Below are 21,267 nucleotides of genomic sequence, written 5' to 3' on the forward strand. Positions count from 1 at the left end.
TTAGATACACTGTCCTTTCCCCCCCCTTCTCTCTCTGAGACCGGGGTGTGTTAGATACACTGTCCTTTCCCCTCTCTCTCTCTCTCTGGGACCGGGGTGTGATAGATACACTGTCCTTTCCCCACTCTCTCTCTGGGACCGGGGTGTGTTAGATACACTGTCCTTTCCCCCCCTCTCTCTGGGACCGGGGTGTGTTAGATACACTGTCCTTTCCCCTCTCTCTCTCTCTCTGGGACCGGGGTGTGATAGATACACTGTCCTTTCCCCACTCTCTCTCTCTGGGACCGGGGTATGTTAGATACACTGTCCTTTCCCCCCCTCTCTCTCTCTGGGACCGGGGTGTGTTAGATACACTGTCCTTTCCCCCCTCTCTCTCTCTCTGGGACCGGGGTGTGTTAGATACACTGTCCTTTCCCCCCTCTCTCTCTGGGACCGGGGTGTGTTAGATACACTGTCCTTTCCCCCTACTCTCTCTCTCTCTGGGACCGGGGTGTGTTAGATACACTATCGTTTCCCCCCTCTCTCTGGGACCGGGGTGTGTTAGATACACTGTCCTTTCCCCCCTCACTCTCTGGGACCGGGGTGTGTTAGATACACTGTCCTTTCCCCCCTCTCTCTGGGACCGGGGTGTGTTAGATACACTGCCCTTTCCCCCCTCTCTCTGGGACCGGGGTGTGTTAGATACACTGTCCTTTCCCCTCTCTCTCTCTGGGACCGGGGTGTGTTAGATACACTGTCCTTTCCCCTCTCTCTCTCTGTGGGACCGGGGTGTGTTAGATACACTGTCCTTTCCCGCCTCTCTCTCTGGGACCGGGGTGTGTTAGATACACTGTCCTTTCCCCTCTCCCTCTCTGGGACCGGGGTGTGTTCGATACACTGTCCTTTCCCCCCACTCTCTCTGGGACTGGGGTGTGTTAGATACACTGTCCTTTCCCCCCTCTCTCTCTCTGGGACCGGGGTGTGTTAGATACACTGTCCTTTCCCCCCTCTCTCTCTGGGACCGGGGTGTGTTAGATAAACTGTTCTTTCCCCCCTCTCTCTCTCTGGGACCGGGGTGTGTTAGATACACTGTCCTTTCCCCCCTCTCTCTCTCTGGGACCGGGGTGTGAGAGATACACTGTCCTTTCCCCCCTCTCTCTCTGGGACTGGGGTGTATTAGATACACTGTCCTTTCCCCCTCTCTCTCTGTGTGGAACCGGGGTGTATTAGATACACTGTCCTTTCCCCCTCTCTCTCTGTGTGGAACCGGGGTGTGTTAGATACACTGTCCTTTCCCCTTTCTCTCTCTCTGGGACCGGGTTGTCTTAGATACACTGTCCTTTCCCCCCCTCTCTCTGGGACTGGGGTGTGTTAGATACACTGTCCATTCCCCCCTCTCTCTCTGGGACTGGGGTGTGTTAGATACACTGTCCTTTCCCCCCTCTCTCTCTGGGACCGGGGTGTGTAAGATACACTGTCCTTTCCCCCCTCTCTCTCTGGGACCGGGGTGTGTTAGATACACTGTCCATTCCCCCCTCTCTCTCTGGGACTGGGGTGTGTTAGATACACTGTCCTTTCCCCCCTCTCTCTGGGTCCGGGGTGTGTTAGATACACTGTCCTTTCCCCTCTCTCTCTGGGACTGGGGTGTGTTAGATACACTGTCCTTTCCCGCCTCTCTCTCTGGGACCCGGGGGTGTTAGATACACTGTCCTTTCCCCCCTCTCTCTTGGACTGGGGTGTGTTAGATACACTGTCATTCCCCCCCCCCTCTCTCTCTGGGACCGGGGTGTGTTAGATACACTGTCCTTTCCCCCCTCTCTCTCTCTCTCTGGGACTGGGGTGTGTTAGTTACACTGTCCTTTCCCCCCCCTCTCTCTGGGACCGGGGTGTGTTAGATACACTGTCCTTTCCCCCCTCGCTCTCTGGGACCGGGGTGTGTTAGATAAACTGTCCTTTCCCCTCTCTCTCTCTCTCTCTGGGACCGGGGTGTGTGAGATACACTGTCCTTTCCCCCCTCTCTCTCTCTCTGAGACCGGGGTGTGTTAGATACACTGTCCTTCCCCCCCCCCTCTCTCTCTCTGGGACCGGGGTGTGTTAGATACACTGTCCTTTCCCCTCTCTCTCTGGGACCGGGGTGTGTTAGATACACTGTCCTTTCCCCTCTCTCTCTGGGACTGGGGTATGTTAGATACACTGTCCTTTCCCCCCCCTCTCTCTCTGGGACCGGGGTGTGTTAGATACACTGACCGTTCCCCCTCTCTCTTTCTTTGGGACCGGGGTGTGTTAGACACACTGTCCTTTCCCCCCTCTATCGCTCTCGGACCGGGGTGTGTTAGATACACTGTCCTTTCCCCCCTCTCTCTCTGGGACCGGGGTGTGTTAGATACACTGACCTTTCCCCGCTCTCTCTCTCTCTGTGGGACCGGGTTGTGTTAGATACACTGTCCTTTCCCCCCACTCGCTCTCTCTCTGGGACCGGGGTGTGTTAGAAACACTGTCCGTTCCCCCCTCTCTCTCTCTCTGTGGGACCGGGTTGTGTTAGATACACTGTCCGTTCCCCCCTCTCTCTGGGACCGGGGTGTGTTAGATACACTGCCCTTTCCCCCCTCTCTCTGGGACCAGGGTGTGTTAGATACACTGCCCTTTCCCCCCTCTCTCTCTGGGACCGGGGTGTGTTAGATACACTGTCCTTTACCCTCTATCTCTCTGGGACGGGGGTGTGTTAGATACACTGTCCTTTCCCTCCCTCTCTGTGGGCCCGGGATATGTTAGATACACTGTCCTTTCCCCCCCTCTCTCTCTGGGACCGGGGTGTGTTAGATACACTGTCCTTTCTCCCCTCTCTCTGTGGGACCGGGGTGTGTTAGATAAACTGTCCTTTCCCCTCTCTCTCTCTCTCTGGGACCGGGGTGTGTTAGATACACTGCCCTTTCCCAAATTTTTCTCTCTCTGGGACCGGGGTGTGTTAGATACACTGTCCTTTCCCCCCTCTCTCTCTCTGTGGGACCGGGGTGTGTTAGTTACACTGTCCTTTCCCCCCTCTCTCTCTCTGTGGGACCGGGGTGTGTTAGATACACTGTCCTTTCCCCCCTCTCTCTGGGACCGGGGTGTGTTAGATACACTGTCCTTTCCCCTCTCTCTCTGGGACCAGGGTGTGTTAGATACACTGTCCTTACCCCCCCCACTTCTCTCTCTGAGACCGGGGTGTGTTAGATACACTGTCCTTTCCCCACTCTCTCTCTCTGGGACCGGGGTATGTTAGATACACTGTCCTTTCCCCCCCTCTCTCTCTCTGGGACCGTGGTGTGTTAGATACACTATCCTTTCCCCCCTCTCTCTGGGACCGGGGTGTGTTAGATACACTGTCCTTTCCCCCTACTCTCTCTCTCTCTGGGACCGGGGTGTGTTAGATACACTATCCTTTCCCCCCTCTCTCTGGGACCGGGGTGTGTTAGATACACTGTCCTTTCCCCCCTCACTCTCTGGGATCGGGATGTGTTAGATACACTGTCCTTTCCCCCCTCTCTCTGGGACCGGGGTGTGTTAGATACACTGCCCTTTCCCCCCTCTCTCTGGGACCGGGGTGTGTTAGATACACTGTCCTTTCCCCTCTCTCTCTCTCTGGGACCGGGGTGTGTTAGATACACTGTCCTTTCCCCCCCCTCTCTCTGGGACCGGGGTGTGTTAGATAAACTGTCCTTTCCCCCCTCTCTCTCTCTCTGGGACCGGGGTGTGTTCGATACACTGTCCTTTCCCCCCTCTCTCTCTGGGACCGGGGTGTGTTAGATACACTGTCCTTTCCCCCCTCTCTCTCTCTGGGACCGGGGTGTGTTAGACACACTGTCCTTTCCCCCCTCTCTCTCTCTGGGACCGGGGTGTGTTAGATACACTGTCCTTTCCCCCCTCTCTCTCTGGGACCGGGGTGTGTTAGATACACTGTCCTTTCCCCCCTCTCTCTCTGGGACCGGGGTGTGTTAGATACACTGTCCTTTCCCCACCCCCCCTCTCTCTGGGACCGGGGTGTGTTAGATACACTGTCCTTTCCCCCCCTCTCTCTGGGACCGGGGTGTGTTAGATACACTGTCCTTTCCCCCCTCTCTCTCTGGGACCGGGGTGTGTTAGATACACTGCCCTTTCCCCCCTCTCTCTCTCTGGGACCGGGGTGTGTTAGATACACTGTCCTTTCCCCCCTCTCTCTCTGGGACCGGGGTGTGTTAGATACACTGTCCTTTCCCCCCTCTCTCTCTGGGACCGGGGTGTGTTAGATACACTGTCCTTTCCCCCCCCCTCTCTCTGGGACCGGGGTGTGTTAGATACACTGTCGTTTCCCCTCTCTCTCTCTCTGGGACCGGGGTGTGTTAGATACACTGTCCTTTCCCCCCCCCTCTCTCTCTGGGACCGGGGTGTGTTAGATACACTGTCCTTTCCCCCCTCTCTCTCTGGGACCGGGGTGTGATAGATACACTGTCCTTTCCCCCCTCTCTCTCTGGGACCGGGGTGTGTTAGATACACTGTCCTTTCCCCCCTCTCTCTCTCTGGGACCGGGGTGTGTTAGATACACTGTCCTTTCCCCCCTCTCTCTGGGACCGGGGTGTGTTAGATACACTGTCCTTTCCCCCCCCCCTCTCTCTCTCTGGGACCGGGGTGTGTTAGATACACTGTCCTTTCCCCCCTCTCTCTCTCTGGGACCGGGGTGTGTTAGATACACTGTCCTTTCCCCCCCCCCTCTCTCTCTCTGGGACCGGGATGTGATAGATACACTGTCCTTTCCCCCCTCTCTCTCTGTGGGACCGGGGTGTGTTAGATACACTGTCCTTTCCCCACTGGGAATGAGGAGAGTGAAGACGCCTCTTACTTCTTGGAAAGTTCTTTGACATCGGTGCGCCAGGAAGTGTTCACCAGCGCTCGCTCGGACCGTCGCTCCACTGCTCCTCTCGGTGGCTCCGGTACGATGAATACAAGCAACACCACGGCAATCAGGCCAAGACCGGGAGTCACCTACACAGACAAGGAACAGGGTCAGGGCTGATGGAGCCGCGCACTGTGGGAGGGTCAGCGCTGAGGGAGCCTCGCACTGTGGGAGGGTCAGCGCTGAGGGAGCCCCACACTGTGGGATGGTCAGGGCTGAGGGAGCCCCGCACTGTGGGAGGGTCAGCGCCGAGGGAGCCCCGCACTGTGGGAGGGTCAGTGCTGAGGGAGCCCCACACTGTGGGAGGGTCAGTGCTGAGGGAGCCCCGCACTGTGGGAGGGTCAGTGCTGAGGGAGCCCCGCACTGTGGGAGGGTCAGCGCTGAGGGAGCCCCGCACTGTGGGAGGGTCAGGGCCGAGGGAGCGGGCAGCGCTGAGAGAATACCACATCGATTCTGTACGGGGGAGGACTCTCCCCGTCCTGGGACAGCGTGAGAATCAGGGATGAGTGTCGTCCGAGTGACCGCCGCCCGGATGAAGAATCTCACTCACCCTCAGCGCCCAATGCCAGTCGTCGGTGAGGTCTGTCACCTTGGAACCCACAATGTAGCCCAGGCCACTGGAGAGCAAAGTGTAGACGCCAAGGGTTAAAATACACAACCAATGGAGACAGGGTCACAATCCCAACGTAACGCACCCCCCTCACCGCCCGGAACACAGGGGAAAGACCACTGTCCATCTGGGAGCAACGGTGGGCCAGAGTAAACGCTGAGACAGATCCAGAGTACAGACCCCCGCCCCCCTCTCTCTCACCCAAACACGCGGAGATTGTCCCGATCCTTACCTGCCGACGGGGATCGCGAAATAGAAGATGGACAACATGCGGCTCCGCAAGTCCCCGACGAAGAGATCGGCGATGACCGTGGGGGCGATGGTGGAGTAACTGGCCTCCCCGATCCCCACCAGCCCGCGAGTGAACAGCAGCGCCCAGAAAAACTGTGGGAGGCAAAGAGGAGGCGAGGGAGTTGGGGGGGGGGAAAAGAGAGAGACACACACACGGGCACCCAACTCCGCCTCATCGTAGACACTGCAGCCCGAACATATCCACGACCCCAGCGCGCACCGAGCGACTGCGGGGTGAGGCTGACCCACGCAGAGGCGGGGTGGCGTGGGAAAACCGACAGCAGAGACCCAAGGGGGGGGGGGAATGCCTGGATTCAGCCGAAGCAGAGGCAAAAGACGAGAGACCCCGAAACGTGCAAATAATCCAACGCTTGTGGGGGGGTGGGGGTGGGGGAAACGAGCCGAGCTGAGGGCACAGGTTGGCACGACGTGGCACGCCAACGACCGAGACTTGGCTTCAAGACGGGGCAGGATTGTCAGCTGAGCGTCCTGCTGCTGAGGAAGAGGTCGGAGGTCGGGCAATACTGACCGCGCTCGGTTTTCAGGGGCAGCTCGTGCGTGGACGGGGGTTGTCGGAACCCCGGAAGGAGTTGCGCTCTGGAGATTAACCGGAAGGACGCCGGGACTGGGGGGTTTTTTTTTTCAGATACGTGGGCCGCTTCGGGAAATCAGGCTGACTGGCTTCGGGGCGGCGAAGAGACCCGAGTGAGGTGTTCCAACACTTCCGACAGGGCAAAGGGGGATATTCGGTTGGGTCCCCCAGTCAGAGACCTGAAGGGGGGGGTGGGTGGGTCGTGATCTCAAAGATTGCCAGCGAGAGAGTTCGGAGCGAGAACGCGGAGAGCGGTTGACACTTGGAAATGCCCTTCCCGGCAGCCGGGTAGAAATTCCAGAGCGATGAGGTTAGCCAGGGACGGGGCTGGAGAGCGGGACTCGGCTGGGTGGTTCCTTTTCGGGTGCCGGGACGGGACGGCTGGGCCGAACGGCCTCCTCGTGCCCTGGGAGAACCGATTACCGCAGAACGATGTCTTGACCAAAACGGGTATCCCGGGTGACAGCGGTCGTTACTCAGGGCGGGAAGATCCCACAGGGTGGAAGTGGACTGGGAGGGACTGAAGGAGGAAAACCAAGCAGGTGGAGAGCAAGTACGTTGGCGCGCAGACGAAGGGGCGGAGAACCTTGCGGATCGAGGGGCAGAAAGGTCAGGGTGAAGAACATGCCAGGCAGAGCTGGGCGATGCGCCACGTGCTGGAGAACGGGAGGGAGGGGTAACCCCGGTTTGGGCGGGTATTGGTCGGCGATGGGCTGAAGGGTCTGTCCCCGTGCTGTGGCAGGTACGGACACCTCAAGAAAGAGGGGCGCCCAAAAAAAAATTTAAAAAAGAGAGCGAGCTGTTGGGGGTGGTCGGAATGGAATGGGGAAAAGCTGATGGCACAAGGAAGGATTAGTCAGCAGGATAAAGAGAAACCCAATAAGGGTGAGGTACAGACCAGAATCGAATCGAGGGGTTCGGGGGGGTTTATATACAGAATAACAGATACCCCGGGAGGGAGTTACAGACTGGAATCTAATCGAGGGGTTCGGGGTGGTTTATATACAGAATAACAGATACCCCGGGAGGGAGTTACAGACTGGAATCTAATCGAGGGGTTCAGGGTGGTTTATATACAGAATAACAGATACCCAGGAGGGAGTTACAGACTGGAATCTAATGAGGGGTTTGGGGTGGTTTATATACAGAATAACAGATACACGGGAGGGAGTTACAGTCTGGAATCTAATCGAGGGGTTCGGGGTGGTTTATATACAGAATAACAGATACCCCGGGAGGGAGTTACAGACTGGAATCGTATCGAGGGGTTCGGGGTGGTTTATATACAGAATAACAGATACCCGGGAGGGAGTTACAGACTGGAATCTAATCGAGGGGTTCAGGGTGGTTTATATACAGAATAACAGATACCCAGGAGGGTGTTACAGACTGGAATCTAATCGAGGGGTTCGGGGTGGTTTATATACAGAATAACAGATACCCCGGGAGGGAGTTACAGACTGGAATCTAATCGAGGGGTTCGGGGTGGTTTATATACAGAATAACAGATACCCCGGGAGGGAGTTACAGACTGGAATCTCATCGAGGGGTTCGGGGGGGGGTTTATATACAGAATAACAGATACCCAGGAGGGAGTTACAGACTGGAATCTAATCGAGGGGTTCGGGGTGGTTTATATACAGAATAACAGATACCCCGGGAGGGAGTTACAGACTGGAATCTCATCGAGGGGTTCGGGGGTGGGTTTATATACAGAATAACAGATACCCCGGGAGGGAGTTACAGACTGGAATCTAATCGAGGGGTTCGGGGTGGTTTATATACAGAATAACAGATACCCCGGGAGGGAGTTACAGACTGGAATCTAATCGAGGGGTTCGGGGTGGTTTATATACAGAATAACAGATACCCCGGGAGGGAGTTACAGACTGGAATCTAATCGAGGGGTTCGGGGTGGGGTTTATATACAGAATAACAGATACCCAGGAGGGAGTTACAGACTGGAATCTAATCGAGGGGTTCAGGGTGGTTTATATACAGAATAACAGATATCTGGGAGGGAGTTACAGACTGGAATCTAATCGAGGGGTTCAGGGTGGTTTATATACAGAATAACAGATAAATGGAAGGGAGTTACAGACCGGAATCTAATCGAGGGGTTCGGGGTGGTTTATATACAGAATAACAGATACCCGGGAGGGAGTTACAGACTGGAATCGAATCGAGGGGTCCGGGAGGGGGGTTTTATATACAGAATAACAGATACCCGGGAGGGAGTTACAGACCAGAATCGGATCGAGGGGTCCATGGTGGTTTATATACAGAATAAAAGATACCCCGGGAGGGAGTTACAGACTGGAATCTAATCGGGGGGTTCGGGGTGGTTTATATACAGAATAACAGATACCCGGGAGTGAGTTACAGACTGGAATCTAATCGGGGGGTTCGGGGTGGTTTATATACAGAATAACAGATACCCGGGAGGGAGTTACAGACTGGAATCGAATCGAGGGGTTCAGGGTGGTTTATATACAGAATAACAGATACCCGGGAGGGAGTTACAGACTGGAATCTAATCGAGGGGTTCAGGGTGGTTTACATACAGAATAACAGATACCCGGGAGGGAGTTACAGACTGGAATCTAATCGAGGGGTTCGGGGTGGTTTATATACAGAATAACAGATACCCCAGGAGGGAGTTACAGACTGGAATCTAATTGAGGGGTTCGGGGTGGTTTATATACAGAATAACAGATACCCCAGGAGGGAGTTACAGACTGGAATCTAATCGAGGGGTTCAGGGTGGTTTATATACAGAATAAAAGATAGACGTGAGGGAGTTACAGACTGGAATCTAATCGAGGGGTTCGGGGTGGTTTATATACAGAATAACAGATACCTGGGAGGGAGTTACAGACTGGAATCTAATAGAGGGGTTCAGGGTGGTTTATATGCAGAATAACAGACACCCCGGGAGGGAGTTACAGACTGGAATCTAATCGAGGGATTAGGGGTGGTTTATATACAGAATAACAGATACCCAGGAGGGAGTTACAGACTGGAATCTAATCGAGGTGTTTGGGGTGGTTTATATATAGAATAACAGATACCCGGGAGGGAGTTACAGACTGGAATCTAAATGAGGGGTTCGGGGTGGTTTATATACAGAATAACAGATACCCCGGGAGGGAGTTACAGACTGGAATCTAATTGAGGGGTTCGGGGTGGTTTATATACAGAATAACAGATACCCCGGGAGGGAGTTACAGACTGGAATCTAATTGAGGGGTTCAGGGTGGTTTATATACAGAATAACAGATACCCGGGAGGGAGTTACAGACTGGAATCTAATCGAGGGGTTCGGGGTGGTTTATATACAGAATAACAGATACCCCGGGAGGGAGTTACAGACTGGAATCTAATCGAGGGGTTCAGGGTGGTTTATATACAGAATAACAGATACCCCGGGTGGGGAGTTACAGACTGGAATCTAATCGAGGGGTTCAGGGTGGGTTATATACAGAATAACAGATACCCGGGAGGGAGTTACAGACTGGAATCTAATCGAGGCTGACTCTTACGTGCAGTTCGGAGATCCACGTGACAGGAGGGATGTGATAGCCCTGGAGAAGGTGCAGAGGGAGATTCACCTCGAGGTTGTCTGGGCTGGACGATCGGACCCCTGAGGGGTACGTGGACAGACTGGGGTGGGGAGGGGTGGGGTCTTGCTCAGGGGCAGGATCCTGTGGAGGGGGTCGGAGACTATGAGGGGTGTGGTTTGGAAGGACAGAAGGTCAAGTCAGAAACGCCCGGACGGTTTCAACGGGATTGATAGATTGACGTGCATTGTTGTAGCCTCCGGGAGGAGGGGTTTGGGGGGAGGGGATTGTGTGAGGGAGAGAGAGCAGGGGAGTGGACGCCCTGGAAGAATGAGGGTGCTGGAGACAGTGGGATCACGGGGTTTGGGGAAATCGAGGACTCCCGGGCCGGGGCACGGAATCAGAGAGTGGGGGGTGGGGGGTTGAGGGTGGGGGGGGGGGGGGTTTGGGAAAAGGGGGATGTGATGTGTCGGGGTGGGAGGGTTGTGATGAACTGCCAAGGTGTGGGGCTGGGGATCTCACCGGGGATGCATTCCTCACCTCCACCCCGCCGACCCCCCCCATCCCGGACAGCTCCCGATCCCGGCTCCAAGCCAAGGCCCTTACCTTTTTGGGAACGAAGGAGCTCAGTAAAGTTATCACCGACCAGAACAGGATGCCACCGCTCATGATCCACTTCCTGTTGTAGCGGTCGCCCAGGTAACCAAAGATGGGGGCCAGCACCATGTAGGAGCAGATGAAGACTGACGGGGGAGGGGGGAGGGAGAGAAGAAAGCACGAAACTGTGAGGGCTCAGGACAGATGGGTCCCAACGGGGCAGTGCGGGGCTCCCTCAGCCCTGACCCTCCCACAGTGCAGGGCTCCCTCAGCCCTGACCCTCCCACAGTGCGGGGCTCCCTCGGCACTGACCCTCCCACAGTGTGGGGCTCCCTCAGCCCTGACCCTCCCACAGTGTGGGGCTCCCTCAGCCTTGACCGTCCCACAGTGTGGGGCTCCCTCGGCGCTGACCCTCCCACAGTGTGGGGCTCCCTCGGCGCTGACCCTCCCACAGTGCGGGGCTCCCTCAGCCCTGACCCTCCCACAGTGCGGGGCTCCCTCAGCACTGACCCTCCCACAGTGCGGGGCTCCCTCGGCCCTGACCCTCCCACAGTGCGGGGCTCCCTCAGCCCTGACCCTCCCACAGTGCGGGGCTCCCTCTGCACTGACCCTCCCACAGTGCGGGGCTGCCTCAGCACTGACCCTCCCACAGTGCGGGACTCCCTCAGCGCTGACCCTCCCACAGTGCGGGGCTGCCTCTGCACTGACCCTTCCACAGTGCGGTGCTCCCTCGGCGCTGACCCTCCCACAGTGCGGGGCTCCCTCTGCACTGACCCTCCCACAGTGCGGGGCTGCCTCAGCACTGACCCTCCCACAGTGCAGGGCTCCCTCAGCACTGACCCTCCCACAGTGCGGGGCTGCCTCAGCACTGACCCTCCCACAGTGCAGGGCTCCCTCAGCACTGACCCTCCCACAGTGCGGGGCTGCCTCAGCACTGACCCTCCCACAGTGTGGGGATCCCTCAGCACTGACCCTCCCACAGTGCGGGGCTCCCTCGGCCCTGACCCTCCCACAGTGCGGGGCTCCCTCAGCACTGACCCTCCCACAGTGCGGGGCTCCCTCTGCACTGACCCTCCCACAGTGCGGGGCTGCCTCAGCACTGACCCTCCCACAGTGCAGGGCTCCCTCAGCACTGACCCTCCCACAGTGCGGGGCTGCCTCAGCACTGACCCTCCCACAGTGTGGGGATCCCTCAGCACTGACCCTCCCACAGTGCGGGGCTCCCTCGGCCCTGACCCTCCCACAGTGCGGGGCTCCCTCAGCACTGACCCTCCCACAGTGCGGGACTCCCTCAGCGCTGACCCTCCCACAGTGCGGGGCTCCCTCAGCACTGACCTTCCTACAGTGTGGGGCTCCCTCAGCCCTGACCCTCCCTCAGCGCGGTGCTCCCTCAGCACTGACCCTCCCACAGTGCGGGGCTCCCTCAGCCCTGACCTTCCCACAGTGTGGGGCTCCCTCAGCGCTGACCCTCCCACAGTGTGGGGCTCCCTCAGCACTGACCCTCCCACAGTGTGGGGCTCCCTCAGTACTGACCCTCCCACAGTGCGGGGCTCCCTCAGCACTGACCCTCCCACAGTGTGGGGCTCCCTCAGCCCTGACCCTCCCACAGTGCGGGGCTCCCTCAGCCCTGACCCTCCCACAGTACGGGGCTCCCTCGGCGCTGACCCTCCCACAGTGCGGGGCTCCGTCAGCGCTGACCCTCCCACAGTGAGGGGCTCCCTCAGCACTGACCCTCCCACAGTGTGGGGCTCCCTCAGCGCTGACCTTCCCACAGTGCGGGGCTCCCTCGGTGCTGACCCTCTGACCCCGAAACATCCCAGGACCTTCCGACCTCTCTTCCCAGCGCAACACCTCTCTGCCCGCCTCCTGGGACCAATGCCCTCCCACTATCGTCTCACTGCACACATCCTGCCAGTCCTGATCCTATTCTCACCCCCCAGGAGCTCGCGCACACTACCATCCAGGGATAGAGCACCATGGTATCCCAGTGGTTAGCACTGCTGCCTCACGGCGCCAGGGAACCCGGTTCAATTCCCACCCTCGGGGGGAGGGGTGACTGTCTGTGGAACCTCCACGCGTTCTCTCTGCGTCTGCGAGTGTTTCCTCTGGGTACTCAGGTTTCTTCCCACAATCCAAAGATGTGCAGATCAGGGTGGATTGGCCGTGGGGAAATTGTCCCGTAGTGTCCAGGGATGTGCAGGTTAGGGTGGATTGGCCGTGGGGAAATTGTCCCGTAGTGCCCAGGGATGTGCAGGTTAGGGTGGATTGGCCGTGGGGAAATTGTCCCGTAGTGCCCAGGGATGTGCAGGTTAGGGTGGATTGGCCGTGGGGAAATTGTCCCGTAGTGCCCAGGGATGGACAGGTTAGGGTGGATTGGCCATGGGGAAATTGTCCCGTAGTGCCCAGGGATGTGCAGGTTAGGGTGGATTGGCCGTGGGGAAATTGTCCCGTAGTGCCCAGGGATGGACAGGTTAGGGTGGATTGGCCGTGGGGAAATTGTCCCGTAGTGCCCAGGGATGTGCAGGTTAGGGCGGATTGGCCATGGGGAAATTGTCTTGTAGTGCCCAGGGATGTGTAGGTTAGGGTGGGTTGGCCATGGGGAAATTGTCTTGTAGTGCCCAGGGATGTGCAGGTTAGGGTGGATTGGCCGTGGGGAAATTGTCTTGTAGTGCCGAGGGATGTGCAGGTTAGGGTGGATTGGCTGTGGGGAAATTGTCCCGTAGTGCCCAGGGATGTGCAGGTTAGGGTGGATTGGCCGTGGGGAAATTGTCCCGTAGTGCCCAGGGATGTGCAGGTTCGGGTGGATTGGCCGTGGGGAAATTGTCCCGTAGTGCCGAGGGATGTGCAGGTTAGGGTGGATTGGCCGTGGGGAAATTGTCTCATAGTGCCCAGGGATGTGTAGGTTAGGGTGAATTGCCCGTGGGAAATTGTCCTGTAGTGTTCCATGTATCAGTCAGGGGTAAACATAGGGGAGGGGAATGGGTCTGGGTGGATTGCTGTTCGGAGGGTCGGTGTGGACTTGTTGGGCCGAAGAGCCTGTTTCCACACTGTCGGGAATCTAATCTAATCTCGACGTTCCTCCCAGTTGGGTTGGTTGGCGATTTGCAACCCCTTCACCCAGGGGAAACACCATCACTGCACGCAAGATTACAAAAAAACCAAACCTCACAACGAGACATTTGGTATGCTTTCATTTATTGGTCTGTTTATTGAGTTGGGAAGTCACATGGCGGCTGTATTGGTTCGGCCGCTTTGGGAATACTGTGTGCAATTCCAGTCTCCACTCGACAGGAAGGATGTTGGGAGAGGGTTCGGAAAAGATTTACCAGGATGTTAGAGGGTTTGAGCTACAGGGAAAGGCTGGGGCTGTTTTCCCCGGAGCGTCGGAGGCTGAGGGGGTGACCTTATAGAGGTTTATAACATCATGGGGGGGGGGACATGGAGAGGGTAAATAGACAAGGTCTTTTCCCCCTGGGGTGGGGGGAGACTGAGGGGGTGACCTTATAGAGGTTTATAACATCATGGGGGGGGGGGGACATGGAGAGGGTAAATAGACAAGGTCTTTTCCCCCTGGGGTGGGGGAGAGTCCTGAACTAGAGGGGGAGAGGGGAAAGATTGAAAAGGGGTAACCTTTCCCCCCCAGAGGTGGTGCGTGTGTGGGACGAGCTGCCAGAGGAAGGGGTGGGGGCTGGGGCAGTGCCAACATGGGGAGGGGAACAGGAAGGGTTTAGAGGGAGAGGGGGCCAAGTGCTGGCAAATAGACTACAATACGGCATGGACGAGTATAATCAAATGGTCTGTTTCCATGCTGAATACCTCTTTGAGCTTCCCTCAGCGCTGACCCTCCCACAGTGAGGGGCTCCCTCAGCACTGACCCTCCCACAGTGCGGGGCTCCCTCAACACTGACCCTCCCACAGTGTGGGGCTCCCTCAGCACTGACCCTCCCACAGTGCGGGGCTCCCTCAGTACTGACCCTCCCACAGTGCGGGGCTCCCTCAGCACTGACCCTCCCACAGTGCGGGGCTCCCTCAGCACTGACCCTCCCACAGTGCGGGGCTCCCTCAGCACTGACCCTCCCACAGTGCGGGGCTCCCTCAGCCCTGACCCTCCCACAGTGCGGGGCTCCCTCAGCACTGACCCTCCCACAGTGCGGGGCTCCCTCAGCACTGACCCTCCCACAGTGCGGGGCTCCCTCAGCACTGACCCTCCCACAGTGCGGGGCTCCCTCAGCACTCAAGCTCTGACACTGCCCTGGGAAAGGGTTAACAAATGCTGTTTTCCTCATTCTACAGACACTCACTCAGCTGGTTCGGTCACTAGTCGGTGAGTCACTGAGTCATGTGAGGCTCATATGAAGCAGTCATATGACAACATAGAGAGCACAGTTGCACAGCCCCCACACTCTGAGATATAAACAGGTTAGCCTGCAAGCCCAGAGGCAGGTCGTACAGCTCATTGGACCATCCCCAGCTCTCCGAGTGAGGCTTTCCCGAGCGCCATTCTCCCAGTGACCCTGCACCTTCTGCCTATCCCATCACAGACCCAGTCCGTCTCCCCAGTTCAAACAGATCCTGCCTCCTTCAAACTCTCCAACCTTGTTCCACTGACCCCAACACGCGCTTTGGGAAAACCTTTTTGTTTTGTGACAGTGCTTCGACCGAGGGATTCAGGGTGGTATATATACAGACTAACAGATACCCGGGGAGGGAGTTACAGACTGGAATCTAATCGAGGGGTTCAGGGTGGTATATATACAGAATAACAGATACCCGGGAGGGAGTTACAGACTGGAATCTAATCGAGGGGTTCGGGGGGGTTTATATACAGAATAACAAATACCCGGGAGGGAATTACAGACTGGAATCTAATCGAGGGGTTCGGGGGGGTTTATATACAGAATAACAGATACCCGGGAGGGAGTTACAGACTGGAATCTAATCGAGGGGTTCGGGGTAGTTTATATACAGAATAACAGATACCCGGGGAGGGAGTTACAGACTGGAATCTAATCGGGGGGTTCGGGGGGGGTTTATATACAGAATAACAGATACCCTGGGGAGGGAGTTACAGACTGGAATCTAATCGAGGGGTTAGGGGTGGTTGATATACAGAATAACAGATACCCGGGAGGGAGTTACAGACTGGAATCTAATCGAGGGGTTTGGGGTGGTTTATATACAGAATAACAGATACCCGGGAGGGAGTTACAGACTGGAATCTAATCGAGGGGTTCGGGGTGGTTTATATACAGAATTACAGATACCCGGGAGGGAGTTACAGACTGGAATCTAATCGAGGGGTTCGGGGTGGTTTATATACAGAATAAAAGATACTCGGGAGGGAGTTACAGACTGGAATCTAATCGAGGGGTTCGGGGTGGTTTATATACAGAATAACAGATACCCGGGAGGGAGTTACAGACTGGAATCTAATCGAGGGGTTCGGGGTGTTTTATATACAGAATAACAGATACCCGGGAGGGAGTTACAGACTGGAATCTAATCGAGGGGTTCGGGGTGGTTTATATACAGAATAACAGATACCCAGGAGGGAGTTACAGACTGGAATCTAATCGAGGGCTTCAGGGTGTTTTATATACAGAATAACAGATACCCGGGAGGGAGTTACAGACTGGAATCTAATCGAGGGTTTCGGGGTGGTTTATATACAGAATAACAGATACCCGGGGAGGGAGTTACAGACTGGAATCTAATCGGGGGGTTCGGGGGGGTTTATATACAGAATAACAGATACCTGGGAGGGAGTTACAGACTGGAATCTAATCGAGGGGTTCAGGGGGGTTTATGTACAGAATAACAGATACCCCGGGAGGGAGTTACAGACTGGAATCTAATCGAGGGTTCGGGGTGGTTTATATACAGAATAACAGATACCCGGGAGGGAGTTACAGAATGGAATCTAATCGAGGGGTTCGGGGTGGTTTATATGCAGAATAACAGATACCCGGGAGGGAGTTACAGACTGGAATCTAATCGAGGGGTTCGGGGTGGTTTATATACAGAATAACAGATACCTGGGAGGGAGATACAGTCTGGAATCTAATCAAGGGGTTCGGAGTGGTTTATTTCCAGAATAACAGATACCCGGGAGGGAGTTACAGACTGGAATCTAATCGAGGGGTTCGGGGGGGTTTATATACAGAATAACAGATACCCTGGGGAGGGTGTTACAGTCTAGAATCTAATCGAGGGGTTCGGGGTGGTTTATATACAGAATAACAGATACCCGGGAGGGAGTTACAGACAGGAATCTAATCGAGGGGTTCAGGGTGGTTTATATACAGAATAACAGATACCTGGGAGGGAGTTACTGACTGGCATCTAATCGAGGGGTTCGGGGTGGTTTATATACAGAATAACAGATACCCAGGAGGGTGTTACAGACTGGAATCTAATCGAGGGGTTCGGGGTGGTTTATATACAGAATAACAGTTACCCGGGAGGGAGTTACAGACTGGAATCTAATCGAGGGGTTCGGGGTGGTTTACATACAGAATAACAGATACCCTGGGGAGGGAGTTACAGTCTAGAATCTAATCGAGGGGTTTGGGGTGGTTTATATACAGAATAACAGATACCCCGGGAGGGAGTTACAGACTGGAATCTAATCGAGGGATTCGGGGTGGTTTATATACAGAATAACAGATACCCGGGAGGGAGTTACAGACTGGAATCTAATCGAGGGGTTCGGGATGGTTTATATACAGAATAACAGATACCCAGGGAGGGAGTTACAGACTGGAATGTAATCGAGGGGTTCAGAGTGGTTTATATACAGAATAACAGATACCCGGGAGGGAGTTACAGACTGGAATCTAATCGAGGGGTTCGGGGTCGTTTATATACAGAATAACAGATACCCCGGGAGGGAGTCACAGACTGGAATCTAATCGAGGGGTTCGGGGTGGTTTATATACAGAATAACAGATACCCGTGAGGGAGTTACAGACTGGAATCTAATCGAGGGGTTCGGAGTGGTTTATATACAGAATAACAGATACCCCGGGAGGGAGTCACAGACTGGAATCTAATCGAGGGGTTCGGGGTGGTTTATATACGGAATAACAGATACCCGGGAGGGAGATACAGACTGGAATCTAATCGAGGGGTTCGGGGTGGTTTATATACAGAATAACAGATACCCGTGAGGGAGTTACAGACTGGAATCTAATCGAGGGGTTCGGAGTGGTTTATATACAGAATAACAGATACCCCGGGAGGGAGTCACAGACTGGAATCTAATCGAGGGGTTCGGGGTGGTTTATGTACAGAATAACAGATACCCGGGAGGGAGTTACAGACTGGAATCTAATCGAGGGGTTCAGGGTGGTTTATATACAGAATAACAGATACCCAGGAGGGAGTTACAGACTGGAATCTAATCGAGGGTTTCAGGGTGGTTTATATACAGAATAACAGATACCCCGGGGAGGGAGATACAGACTGGAATCTAATCGGGGGGTTCGGGGGGGTTTATATACAGAATAACAGATACCCCGGGAGGGAGTTACAGACTGGAATCTAATCGAGGGTTCGGGGTGGTTTATATACAGAATAACAGTTACCCGGGAGGGAGTTACAGACTGGAATCTAATCGAGGGGTTCGGGGTGGTTTATATACAGAATAACAGATACCCGGGATGGAGTTACAGACTGGAATCTAATCGAGGGGTTCAGGATGGTTTATATACAGAATAACAGACACCCGGGAGGGAGTTACAGACTGGAACCTAATCGAGGGGTTCGGGGTGGGGTTTATATACAGAATAACAGATACCCGGGGAGGGAGTTACAGACTGGAATCTAATCGGGGAGTTCGGGGGGGGTTTATATACAGAATAACAGATACCCTGGGGAGGGAGTTACAGACTGGAATCTAATCGAGGGGTTAGGGGTGGTTTATATACAGAACAACAGATACCCGGGGAGGGAGTTACAGACTGGAATCTAATCGAGGGGTTCGGGGTGGTTTATATACAGAATAACAGATACCCGAGAGGGAGTTACAGACTGGAATCTAATCGGGGAGTTCGGGGGGGGTTTATATACAGAATAACAGATACCCCGGGAGGGAGTTACAGACTGGAATCTAATCGAGGGGTTCGGGGTGGTTTATATACAGAATAACAGATACCCGGGAGGGAGTTACAGACTGGAATCTAATCGAGGGGTTCGGGATGGTTTATATACAGAATAACAGATACCCGGGAGGGAGTTACAGACTGGAATCTAATAGAGGGGTTCGGGGTGGTTTATATACAGAATAACAGATACCTGGGAGGGAGTTACAGACTGGAATCTAATCGAGGGGTTCGGGGTGGTTTATATACAGAATAACAGATACCTGGGAGGGAGATACAGTCTGGAATCTAATCAAGGGGTTCGGAGTGGTTTATATACAGAATAACAGATACCCGGGAGGGAGTTACAGACTGGAATCTAATCGAGGGGTTCGGGGTGGTTTATTTCCAGAATAACAGATACCCGGGAGGGAGTTACAGACTGGAATCTAATCAAGGGGTTCAGGGTGGTTTATATACAGAATAACAGATACCCGGGAGGGAGTTACAGACTGGAATCTAATCGAGGGGTTCGGGGTGGTTTATATACAGAATAACAGATACCCGGGAGGGAGTTACAGACTGGAATCTAATCGAGGGGTTCAGGGTGGTTTATATACAGAATAACAGATACCCGGGAGGGTGTTACAGACTGGCATCTAATCGAGGGGTTCGGGGTGGTTTATATACAGAATAACAGATACCCGGGAGTGAGTTACAGACTGGAATCTAATCGAGGGGTTCGGGGTGGTTTATATACAGAATAACAGATACCCCGGGAGGGAGTTACAGACTGGAATCTAATCGAGGGGTTCAGGGTGGTTTATATACAGAACAACAGATACCCGGGAGGGAGTTACAGACTGTGGGTAACATACCTGTCTGTAATAGCCCCGAGCTGCTGTCTCCGATTTCGAAGTATTCCTCAATATCAGGCAACACTCCTGTTGATCGGAAGTTTTGGGAGATATCAGATACAGCATGTGGATGATCATTTTCCCCCCTTCAGCCCCACTGCCCTCCTTTCCCTGGGCCTCTGCCCGCTCTCCCCCTCGTCTCTCCCTGACCCCCACTCACGATGCGTCCTCTCTCTCTCTCTCTCTCTCTTTCCCTTGCTCTCTCTCCTTCGCCCCCTTCCACCCACGGCACACCATTCCTCTGCCAACATTTCTTCCCCCTCCCTCCAACTCACTCATCCTTTCCCCCCCCCCCACTCTCCCACCCTGCTTCTCCCTCTCAGCGCCCCCCCCCCACTCAACTGCCCTTGCCCCCAGCTCCCATCCTCAAACGCAACCCCACAGAGTCATGCCGACCCCCATCATCCCGACCTTCTCCCACTTCCCTGTCCCGACCGCACTCCCCCCACCCCCCAAACCCTGTCCCGACTCACGCTCTCTCTTTGTTCCCTCGATCTCCCCTCCCCCATTCCCCCTCAACCCCATGCCCCCTCCCCAACTCCCACCCCACCATTCCCTTCTCATCCTCCCCCTTTCCCCTTTCTTCCCCTCCCCCACATTTCCTCTCCCCATTCCACCCCCCCCCCACGTTCCCCTCCCTCCCTCCCACCCCCACATTTCAACCTTCCTCACTCCTACTCCCCCCCACCCCAACAATCCTGCTCCTCCCTTCACCTCCTCGTAGTGCTCTCCTGTGCTGGTGCTAGACTGGGCTGTGCTGGACTATACCGGTGTTGTACTGGTGTGATTCCGGTGTTGTACTGGGCTGTACTGGTGTTATACAGATGACAGGCAACATGAATTCGACTGGGACAACACTACCATTATAGTACAAGCCAAACAGAGAACAGCCAGGGAATTCCTAGAGGCATGGCACTCATCCACAGACTCTATCAACAAACACATCAACCTGGACCCAATATACCGGCCACTACAGCGGACAGCTGGAACTGACAACCGGAAGCGGCAGAGACAGGCCACTATAAATACCGGAGGAAACAGCACAGAAGCGCTTCACAGGAGGCTCCCAAGCACCAAGGATGTCCCCTAGACAGGGGACGAAACGTCTGCAACACAAACTCCCAGCTCGGCAAACAGAACCACAACATTGTACTGGTGTTATCCTGGTGTTGTGCTGGTATTGAAAAAAGTGAGGGCTGCAGATGCTGGAGATCAGAGCTGAAAATGTGTTGCTGGAAAAGCGCAGCAGGTCAGACAGCATCCGAGGAGCAGGAGAATCGACATTTCCTGAAGAAGGGCTCGTGCCCGAAACGTCGATTCTCCTGCTCTTTGGATGATGCCTGACCTGCTGCGCTTTTCCAGCAACACATTTTCAGCTGATACTGGTGTTATACAGGTGCTGTACTGGTGTTGTATCGGTGTTGTACAGGTTTTGTACTGGTGGTGTACGGGTGTTGTACTGGTGTTGTACTGGTGTTATACCGGTGTTGTACTGGTGTAACTGGTGTCATACCGGTGCTGTACTGGTGTAACTGGTGTTGTACTGGTGTAACTGGTGTTGTACCAGTGCTGTACTGGTGTAACTGGTGTTGTACCGGTGTTATACTGGTGCTGTACTAGTGTAACTGGTGTTATACCGGTGTTATACTGGTGCTGTACTAGTGTAACTGGTGTTATACCGGTGTTATACTGGTGCTGTACTAGTGTAACTGGTGTTATACCGGTGTTATA

General features: G+C 55.0%; 1 protein-coding gene across 1 annotated transcript in view; it reads right to left on the reverse strand.

Annotated features, from left to right (window-relative positions):
* Nucleotides 1-21,267, reverse strand: part of LOC140472198 (protein spinster homolog 1-like) — a 41,001-nt gene that overhangs the window by 18,464 nt on the left and 1,270 nt on the right. The window contains 5 exon segments of the mRNA XM_072567470.1: nt 4,835-4,977; nt 5,439-5,505; nt 5,731-5,882; nt 10,548-10,684; nt 19,498-19,563. Of these exon segments, the coding sequence (XP_072423571.1) occupies nt 4,835-4,977; nt 5,439-5,505; nt 5,731-5,882; nt 10,548-10,684; nt 19,498-19,563 (565 nt within the window).

The sequence above is a fragment of the Chiloscyllium punctatum genome, unplaced genomic scaffold, assembly GCF_047496795.1.
Source record: "Chiloscyllium punctatum isolate Juve2018m unplaced genomic scaffold, sChiPun1.3 scaffold_265, whole genome shotgun sequence".
Lineage (NCBI taxonomy): Eukaryota > Metazoa > Chordata > Chondrichthyes > Orectolobiformes > Hemiscylliidae > Chiloscyllium > Chiloscyllium punctatum.